We start from the raw sequence: 11,162 nt of genomic DNA on the forward strand, positions 1-11,162 counted from the left end.
ATTCGGGGCTCTCTGGTTTTTATAAGGTTTTTCCCGATGTTTTTTAAACACTCTAACATGTCGCACAGGCTTATTTTCAAATTTGCACTAAGTTTAACATATTTCCTAAAGGATTGGTTGGGGTTTTTTGTTTGTTTGTTTTGGGTTTTTCTGTTTGTTTGTGGGAGATTTTTGCCTTTAAATAAAATATGGTTTCTTGAGCGAACTCAAGAATCCATAAAGATTCATTGTATAACTTACAGTAATAAAAGGCAGTTTTGCCATGGCCCAAATGAGGATTCTGTAGATATGTGCTTATATGCAAATCATCTACTACATTTCATCTTAAAAACAGCACGATAGCCCTAAGAGTGATGCTCATATACCTGAAAATATAATTTTGTGAAGTATTCATATACTAATCCCTGAGACAGTCTGGTAGCCCAGTCTTAGCATAAAGTGCAATGCCTGGCAAAAAACAAGCAATTTTTTAAGAGGATGTTGAGACAGAGTTTTCCTGTCAGTCTAAAATTTCAGTTATGGCTCCAATTTTTAAACAAAAGTGAGACCACAATAAGCAGCTGGAAAGTGAGTGCAGAACTTCCCTGAGGATCCACAAAGTAAGAAATCAAGTACTATTTGTAAACTCTGTAAGTCACAATTTTCACATATGCATGCTTTCCAAACATATGAGAATGCTTTTTATATTTTAAAAAACACATTTCAAATGTGATAGTGGCTTTTTGCTATTAAGTATTTTCTCAGTTCACAGTTAACAAAGTACAAGTAGTATATAGGAGAATCGCTTTTTTTAAGTTGAGTAAGAAATTACTCTTAATCCTGTATATTAAACATAAATTATGTCACTTTAGACAAATTTATCAACGATGTATTGTTTTTAGAAACACAGAACCAGGATTCACCAGTTGGTCAGGAAGCCAGGCCCCGAGAACACATTTCCTACACCAGCATTCTCTCTCTCTTTCAGCTCCACGTTTTAAAAACCTCCACAGTCTGTGGACTTGAAGCCCTCTCAATGACATAAATTCACTCCATTTTCCTTCAGAAAGTCGCATATCAAGAAACTGTCCCAATGTTTTCAAACGAGCACACAGCTGGGTAACCCAATTACAGAAACGCCAGGTAACAGTGCTATTCCAGGCTATTGCTGCCAAGTGTCAGGGGGCTGGGTATAGGTGGCCAGGGTGGCCAACCGAAGTGGAAGATTGCAGGTAATACTTAAAGAGATAAGGGGAAAAGAACCTGGCCATGGCAATAAAAATGCCCATACAGAGCACCCTCCCTGCACCCCCCGAACCCCCGACCCCCGGAAAAAAACAAAATGTTAAGAAGTATGCCACCTGTTGGGAATAACATCTGCTTCACGTTCTTGGAGAAACTGAAGGGAGGAATGGGGAGGAGACCGAGCAGAAGGTGCATGTTCAAGGCCAACTGAACACCTACTAGGAATCCTAGGGTACTGAGGAGTGCAAGGCTTGATGATGATGAAGACATTTAAGAAGTTAATCCTTTATCTTAGGAAAGATAAGAAGCCATGAAGAAGGTTAAGCACAGAAGTAGTAGCAACAATTTTGCACTTTAGAAAGGCCATTTCGGCCGGAGTATCCTTTGTTCAATGTTTCACCTGTACTGAAATGAGTAAATATTATGTCCCCTCAACAAGAAAAGTTCATAGACAGAATGCTATACACTGACTGGGCATTTTTGAAAGCCAGATCAAACTGTTTCTTCTTTCTGATGCACTTCCTAGGCCCTTCCTCTTACTCCAGTCAACAAATGTTTTCTTCTCTCCTTTATTTTTAACCTTCCCTACACATGTTTATCTCCAGCCCTGATCTCTCCAACTTAGTCTCACATTTCTGACTTTACTATACATCTCCATACAAACGCTCTACCAGCAACTCAAATGCAATAGGTCTAAACACTTATTTCTTAACCCCCACCCACAAGCCTATATTCTCTCAACTGCGCAGCATCAACATTATCTTCTATTAATCTCTCTCTTTCCCCATATCCAATTAACTGTTTATTTCTGTCCAACCTACCTCAGCAACATTTCTCCAACCCTGTGGCTACTAACCTAGTTCAGGTTTTCATTCTCTGAAAAACTCTTAGAACCCTTCTTTAGTAGTCCAGTGGTTCTCTCCCAATTCAATCCGTCCTCTGAATTATTAGATAATGTATGCTATAATTCAACTCTGATCATGACATTTCAAGGACCCCAAAATGTAATCTCATAGCTCACTAACCCAGTCCAAATTTCCTAGGCAAGCATTGAAAGTTTTGTATGGTCTAGGCCAAACCTAATTTTCCTTCTTTAAACTTTGTCTTCTCACTATTCTCCTTTATACATGCTCCAATTTTTCTTTTATACCTACCCTCCTACATGGTCTGGCAAACACTGGGTGCTCAACCAAAGGTGATTTCTCCCACATGAGTTTGCTATACTCCTCTTCCCCATGTCATACCAATTTACAGAAAAAATATGCTATCATTTTATGTATTCAATCCTCACACAGGAAATTAGAATATTCACAAAAAAACCTGTAAAATCTAGGAAACAGACAAGGACTGAGAAAGAAGAGTGGTGCAACTAAGCTCCAATGTCAAAACAGAAAGATGGTGACAAAGCTGGATGTCAAAAACTTTAGAACATTTGAAAAAGTTGACATCGTTATACCTGGGACACGGGTCCTAACGGCCTATGAGAATTCTAGATGATTCATTGCTCTAATAGGACTTACAGTCTAGTGAAGAAGATGAACATGTATGGACTTCACAATGCAAAGTGGTAAAACAGTGCTCCAACCGAGACAAAATGTCTCAGAAGCATAAGGAAACTAAGATAAAGAAGCTTCACAAAATACCATTTGATGGAGGCCTTAAGGACTTCAATGGTTCTGAGAGAAAATTATTTCAACCAACAGAAATAGTGTAAAGGAAAGGTACAGGTAGAAAATGCTGGACATGTAAGAGGAACAGGAAAATAAATAATGAAATCTTGGTCCCTGAACTACTACTATTTTAAATGTCTCTAATTATCACATATAGTTTTAATGAATTTATATTTTTTCTTGAATTTACATTTTTTAAAGATTTTATTTATTTTATTTTTAGAGAGGGAAGGGAGGGAGAGGGGGGAGAGAGAGAGAGAAAGAAACATCAATGTGCGGTTGCTGGGGGCCGTGGCCTGCAACCCAGACATGTGCCCTAACTGAGAATCGAACCTGCGATGCCTGCTTCGCAGCCCGCACTCAATCCACTGAGCTACGCCAGCCAGGGCTGAATTTACATTTTTAAAAGTCATTTTTTTTCTTTTTTAATTGAATTTATTGGGGTGACATTGGTTAATAAAATTATACAGGTTTCAGGTGTACAATTCTATATTACTTCATCTGAATATTGTATTGTGTGTTCACCAACCCATCAAGACTCTTTCCATCACATTTATCCCCCATGCCCTCTTCTATCTCCCCCAGCCCTCTTTAATTGTTCAATTACAGTTGACAAACAATATTATATTAGTTTCAGGTGTGCATTGCAGCATTTAGGAGTTATATACTTACTAAGTGATCATCCTGATATAGCTCATGCCCATCTGACACCATAGTTATTAGAATAATATTGACTATATTCCCTATGCCATAATTACCATCCCTATTACTGTTCTGTAACTATCAATTTGTACTTCTTAATCTCTTAACCTTTTTCACCCATTCTCTCCAAACCCCCCATCTGGCAACCATCCAAATGTTCTCTGAAAAAAAAGTTCTATGTATCTATGAGTATCAGTTCTGCCTTTTCATTTATTTTGTTTTTTCGATTCAATTGCTGGTATATATGTATTTCTTGCCATTCTATTTTTAATTTTTTCCTTCTTCTTAAAGATAATCCTTTTTAACATTTCATGTAACACTAGTTTGGTGGTGATGAGCTCCTTTCGCTTTCTCTTTTTTAATTTTTTTAAATATGTTTATTGATGTTAGCGAGAGAGAGGGAAACATCAAAGTGAGAGAGAAATATTGATTGTCTCCTATGCACATCCTGACCAGGGATCAAACTGACAACCTAAGTAAATGCCTGACTAGGAATTGGACCCCTAACCTTGTGGTGTACAGGACGACATTTCAACCAACTGAGCCACACAGGCCAGGGCTCCTTTAACTTTTTCTTATCTGGGAAGGTCTTTATATGTCCTTTGATTCTAAATGATAACTTTGTTGGGTAGAGTAACCTTGGTTGCAGGTCATTATTTTTCATCACTTTGAATATTTCTTGCCAATCCCTCTGGTCTGAAAAGTTTCTGTTGATAAATCAGCTGATGGTGTTATGGGAGCTCTCTTGTAGATAACTGATTTTTCCCTTGCTGCTTTTAAGATCCTCTCTTTGTCTTTAACATTTTAATTATGATGTGTCTTGATGTGGGCCTCTTTGAGTTCATCTTGTTTAGGACCCTCTGTGCTTCATGGACTTGTCTATTTCCTTCACCATGTTAGGGAAGTTTTCTGTCATTATTTTTCAAACAGGTTTTCAATGTCTTGTTCTCTCTCTTCTGGCACCCCCATGGTGTCAATGTTGGTACACTTTAAGTTGTCCCAAAGGCTCCTTACACTATCTTCTTTTTGTTTGTTTGTTTTGCTATTCTGATTGGGTATTGTTTTTGCTTCCTTATATTCCAAATTGCTGATTTGATTCTCACTTCATCTATTCCACTGTTGATTCCCTGTAAATTAGTCTTCATTTCAGTTAGTGTGTCCTCCATTTCTGACTGGTTCTTTTTCATGGTTTCCATGTTCTTTTTTATGTTATTAAAGTTCTCACTGAGTTCATTGAGCAACCTTATAACTAGTGTTTTGAACTCAATCTAATAGATTGCTTGTCTCCATTTTTTCTGGAGTTTTGTTTTGTTCTTTCATTTGGGACATGTTCTTTGTCTCCTCATTTTGGCAGCCTCCCTGTGTTTTTCTTTATGTATTAGGTAGAGCTGATACATCTCCTGGGCTTGGTAGAATGGCCTAATATAGTAAGTATCCTGTTGGGTGCAGGGCACATACGCCCTGTTCACCCAAGCTGGTGCTCCAGGTGTGCCACCCCCTCTCCCAAGGGAAATGTGCACACCCTCCTATTGTAGTTGAGCCTTCACTGCTGCTGGCACATCAGTGGGAGGAGTTTTCTCTCAGGCTAATCAGCTATAAGGACTGGCTTCAACCACCGTGGAGGATCAGCTGTGCAGAGGCACACCCCACCGAGCAAGATTTACTTTGGCAGGGCTCTGGTGCCTGCTGAGTCAGCCTCTTGAGTGTGGAGGTGACTGGGTGGTGCTTCAATGTAGTCTTAGCTGTCCACTAGGTGCAATGGCTCTGGGGCCTCCCAGGAGGTGCAGGCCAAGGTCAGCTGCCAACTGTGTTGTGCCCGGGGCCACCTGGCATGAGCTACAAAGTGATCTGCGGATAGCTGCTACTTGTGCCAGGCTTGGAGGTACCCAGGAGAGGCCAAGCTGTGAAACTAAGCCAGCTGTGTAAGTGCCAAGCCTAGGGCCACTTAGTGAGAGGTATGGGGCAGACAGACGCTAGATGATGCTTGTTTGAGAGATTTTAGGACAGTCTGAAGCATGAGCCTAGACAGGCCATTTGTTTGGTAAAGCCATTGGAAACAGCTTGGGTGGACCTTCAAGTTGGGTGGGGTGGGGTCTCAGGAAACCACTAGGGCAGGGCAAACAGTGATAGCCAGGTTGATGGAGATGCAGTATGGTGCCCATGGCTCTGTCGAGAGAGAGGGTTTAGCACAGGAACAATGGCTTCTGTCAGCTGTCTGGAAGAAAGCTGTACCCCCAACCCTTACTCTGATGCCAGACACTTCAGTTCCTCCCTATATGCCCCTGGTGCCTTTCAAGCTGCTGCCACAGTGCTGGAGCTCAAAGGAAATGAGTTCAAATATGTGAATGGGTCCTGTAAGAGGAACACCTGGGACTCTGGAAGCCCCCTGTGTCTCTCAGGAACAATCCCCACTGGTTTTTACTGCCAGGGGTTATGTGGACTTCTCTTTCTGGCAGTGGAATCCTGGGCTGTGGGACCTGGTGTGAGATCAGTACCCCTGGCTCCTCAGGGGGGAACCCCCACAGCCAAGATATCCCCCCAATTTTTATCCACCACACGTGGATACAGGACCAGCCTATTCCCATCTCTGCCCCTCCTACCAGTCCCAATGTGGCTTCTTTTTAAATTCCCTCGTTTTAGGACTTCCATTCTGCCAGATTTCAGGTGATTTTGAATGATGACTATTCTGTAGTTTAGTGGCAATTTTGATGTGGTTGTGGTAGGAGGTGAGTACCATGTTTACCTATGCCACCATCTTGACCAGATCTGATGACTTTTACTTTTAACAGTTTTTTGAGCTTAACACTTACAATCAGTGAATTCCTGAAAATGTGCAGATGATTATCTGCAGGATGAATTAGTTGTTATTAACAGGATTTTCAAAACTCACTTGGATCTCAAGCTCCATTCCCCACAGGCTCTCTCTTCAGCATTAGTGTAGCAGTATGAATGAACTGATCTAACATCCCAGGATCCCACCAAGATGCCACACTCTTTTACACACACATTGCAATCAAGAGAAAAATATACATTTTAAGGACTAATAACTCCATAACAAAAGAGAAGTAATAATATAAAATCAAACTATGTAAATGGCTGCACTACATTCCATAAAGAACACTAGAATTAGAAGAGACTTTAGGAAAAATCTGGATCAGCCATTTGACCCAAACCGTGTCTATCAGATTCTTTCTCTCAGTTTAGGATCGAGGCTAAATGATTAAGCCTCTCTGTAAATATTTAGGAGCCTCTGAGAAGCCACATTCAGCCATGAATAAAAGAAACAGAAACAAAATGGTCAGCAAACAGAGAACAATGAAGCAAAGAAAGGCAAAGACTAGAGACTGGGGAAGGTGCAGGTTTTCCAGTCCCTGGTCCCTAATAAGGTCTGTCTGCATTTGGATTCCATCTAATTCCTTTCTTTTTCTGAAAACTAGTTCAAGTTCATTTCTGTTACTTGTAGTAGAAGCTTAAATGAGGGAATAACCAAAATCTTCTACAAAATCAATTGGTTAATTCATTAGTGGTCTACCCCTCCTATATAGTCATACCTCAGTACTTGTCAGCTTCAGAACTCACCAAACCTATACTCCTCACATTTTAACGGGAAAAAACATGTTTCAGTACTTGATGATTGATCGGGACTCATCATACTCGCTAGAACTTGTATGAGTCATAACGCCGTTCCACAAAAGAAAATGTTCCATCATTTGGTATTCATCGGTTTTGTTACTCATTACGAGTTCTGGAACGAATTAACGAGTGCCAAGGTACCACTGTTCTTTCCTTTTTCTTTATTTATATATCTTTAAAAGCCGTAAGTATAACTTTGGTATGCTGTAGAGACAAATATGTGAACAGAGATCCAATATTTTGCTAAGCATTTTAAAAAGAAAACCTATCATGCCCAGGAAGGAGAAAACATAGGAATATTCAAGGAAAACCTTGAGATACCTGGTTAGCAATAAAAGATGCTAACTAATAACTGGCAAATTAAATAAACAGTTATCTGATTACCTTCCCAATGAAAGCCAATTTAATTCTGAATAAACCAGATGGGTAGATCCAATTCAGTGAAAACCCATATAGGGCATTTTGTCTGGAATGCCCACAAATGAGTAGCCACAGTCCTCCCAACCACAAAAAAGTTTGGATTCTCTTCAGTGGCATCCCTAAACCAGACCAAAATTCCAAAACTGAATACCAAACCATTTTAGGGCCTGGACTTAACCATCCCCAAAGAGCAGTGAGGCATTTACCTTATGACCTAACTAGCACTTTCTGGTATCAGGGAAAGAAAAGAAATTTACAGAAGCCTAATTTTATGGAACTCTATGCAGGTGAGTACACGTGCCAGGCATCAAGACATTCCTGAGGCAGATGCAGGCTCCCTAATGCTGGATCCACACCCATCAGATCTGACTACAAGTAGACTAGTTTAACATGTATAACAAGTCAAAGTTGACAATCAGAAGTCTGAATCAATGTGGTGGGTGGCTCTGCAGGATTGTATAAACAAAAACAGCACTGTAGGATCATGGAGTTAGAAGGGACTTGGGAACTGTATCCAACTTCATCATTTTACAGAAAAGAAAGTTAAACATTAGAACCAAATTTATCAACCAAATCCCTAACTATAATGAGTAACACAGACGAGATAAAATCAAAAGGACTGTGATCAAATTAGGATAGAAACAAAAAGTATCTGGTTCTTCACTTTAATTTTATTTCCTAAAATTGCTCTTTAATGACTGAAACTTTATTTTTAATTCAAAAAAGGATAAATTAGGAAAAATCTGTAAAAACCTCTGTTGGGATTTTTTTGATATTGTGTTACTTGATTTTAACAAAACAGTAAAGATTTCTAACCTAATGGGCTAACATTTTAGTTAAGATATTAGAACAAACACTTTTAAAAGCCAAAAAAAAGGAAAAGAAAATGCCCTTGCTGGATGGGTCAGTTAGCTGGAGCGTCATCCCATACACCAAAATGTTAGGGGTTCAATTCCCAGTCAGGGTACATACCTATATTGCGGTTTCAATCCCCAGTCCTGCTGCGTATGGGAGGCAACTGATCAATGTTTCTCTCTCTCATTAATGTTTCTCTCTTTCTCTCCCCCCACCTCTTTCTCTCTAAAATCAATAAACATATCCTCAGGTGAGGATTAAAAAGTTTTTAAGCCAAAAAAATGGGTGTTGATTCAAAACCTAAATGATGTTATGTTTAGGATGATGTATGCTTGCAAGCCCAGCACACAGGCAGTTTAGGCACTGTGACAAAATTCTAAATGGCCGAGACATACTCATTTTGATATAAAAATTCCAGACTATCACAGAACGCCCTAATAAAAGTCATCAGAAATTAGACTTATATGTCAGCTAGGATCAAAATTAAAAGAATAGATGTTTAAGTGATCTAAATATAAACTTGGTGTTAGAAATTGCCAACAAGGGGCCACAGTATAGTGGGCTTTGGTCTTCAAGAGCTGCTTGGCTACAGCATTAGGTAAGTCAGCACATCGCTAAGGGAAAAAAAGACATAAATCTATCTCCTGTACAATCCACTGTTTAAGGTGCAGCACAGTATTTCTTAGAAGACCACTGATAAAATGCGAAGTTAGAACTTGTTGTGTTTCCTGAGAAGTGCTATTAAAGTTACTACTAAAGTAAGAATCATAAAAAGCAGATCTTTTGGGAAAACAATATTAACCAGAAACAAATACAAAATTGATATCATCACTTAAATTAATGTTTATAAACTACACATTTAATAAAAGTTAAATATTTTTAAACCTATTTATCTGAATTGACAATGTTAGGTTACATAAATCCTGGAGACTTTCTATAGAAAAAAACTAACTTTTAAAATCTATTTTGCCAACAATGCTGTAAATGGAAGTATTATGAAGAGATAGCCAGAGAGTGGTGAATATAATCTAAGCTTAAGAGACTCAACTTTCAACTAATTTATGTGTTCTATTTGTTAGTCATATCTTATTTTCAACAGTTTAATGTATTGGTAGCAAAAACAAAAGCACGATTTCCTAAGAAATCTCAATTCTAAGGAATTAACATTTCTGTAACTACATACCAGATAAAATTAAAAACTGAGAAGTTTTAATGACTAGTTAGATACTAATCACAAATATAAAAGTTCATGCAATTTCATATTTACCTTAAATTCTAAATATTTGTACTTTCAAATAATAAATTTTTATAATAATCATATACTTATAAATTCCTCACTGATATTTTCCACGATTTAAAGAAAACTATCCTTAAAAATCAACCCAAGAACTCAAAGTTGTCCCACTTGATAGCCTACAGTCTTAAACCAAATAATGTAATGCCACCTTTCGTTCATATAGTTTGCGTTGAAATAGTGCACTGTAAAGCTTAAAAACAGATTTGGATGCTTTTTCTCCGCTTAAAAACAAAACAAAACTAGTACCTGGCAAACTCCGGGTTTGTTAGGTCCTGGCCTATTAAATACCAGCCGGCCCTGAGCCAGCGGCGCGGCAGAGGCGACGCGCAGGCGGTGGGTGCGCCGTTGGGTGCGCACCTCCTCGGCTCCCGCCCGCGGGTCCCGTGCCCCCCGCGCCGCCGGCGCCCCACGGCCCTCCCGGACGCGCGGCGGGAGGGGCGGGCCTGGCTGGCACGTTCCCACGCACCCGGGCCCGTTATCTGAGCTGCCACCTCAGCGGAGCTGACCTGCGCGGAGCGGGAGGCTCCAGGGGCCCCGCCGGGAGCCCCAGCGCCCGCCCGAGCCGCAGGGGGCGTCCCGTCCCCTGCCTCCGGCAGGATGCCCCGCCAGGCCCCTCTCTCGGGGCCCCGCGCCGGGTGAGAGCCTCTGCGGGCTCAGGTTCGCTCCGGGGACGGGATAAGGTGTCAGCCAGGCGGCTAGGCGCCTCCCGTCGGCGGGGGCGAACCAGCCCTGACCTCGTTCGAGCCACCCCTCGCCGCCCGCACGGGGCGCTCCCCTTCCTCGCCTCTCCTGGTCTCGGGACAGGGGTGTCCCCGCAGGAGTCTGAGGGGGCGCCGCCGGAGCTCGCCGGGGCGCGGTCCCACTTCAACTTGGCAGGGTCCGGTGGGAGGGGTGAGGGGTGGCAGAGAGGGAGCCCAAACTTACCCGACTGCGCCGCTCCTCGAGCCGCGGCCGCGGCCAGGCAGACGCAGAGGCAGAGCGAGAGGGGGCGCGGGAGGGTCCGCCGCGGGCTCATGGAAGGACCAGGGAGCCGCCGCCGCCGCCGCCTCTGTCCGAGCCTCCCTTCCTCCCGCCCCGGCTCCGGGCGACGGACGGGGCGGCGGGAGGCATGACGGGAAATTCCTGGGCACGGGCAGCCGAGTCCAAATATGAGCAAAGGAGAGGAGCGAGGGAGGACGGCGGAGCGCGCCCGGCGCGGACGGGGCCCGCTGCCCGGCCTCGGCGGCCGCCAGCTCCCTCCTCCTCCTCCTCCTCCGTAGCCGCCCCAAGGCCTCCGGCCTCGGGGCGCGACCGGGAAAGGGAAGCCCTGAACCAGGGGCCTGCCTTTCCAACGTTGGGGCCCAAGAGCGGAGCCGAGCATC

At 42.3% G+C, this 11,162-nt stretch overlaps 1 protein-coding gene across 1 annotated transcript in view; it reads right to left on the reverse strand.

Moving 5' to 3' along the window:
* The window catches only part of MSRB3 (methionine sulfoxide reductase B3), a 171,116-nt gene extending 160,188 nt beyond the window's left edge, over positions 1-10,928 (reverse strand). The window contains 1 exon segment of the mRNA XM_045829719.1: positions 10,726-10,928. Coding sequence (XP_045685675.1) covers positions 10,726-10,816 — 91 coding nt within the window. The 5' untranslated portion in view covers positions 10,817-10,928.
* Between the last annotated feature and the right edge of the window lie 234 nt (positions 10,929-11,162).

Source organism: Phyllostomus hastatus, unplaced genomic scaffold (assembly GCF_019186645.2).
Source record: "Phyllostomus hastatus isolate PE091 unplaced genomic scaffold, TTU_PhHast_1.1 phas_scaffold_93, whole genome shotgun sequence".
Lineage (NCBI taxonomy): Eukaryota > Metazoa > Chordata > Mammalia > Chiroptera > Phyllostomidae > Phyllostomus > Phyllostomus hastatus.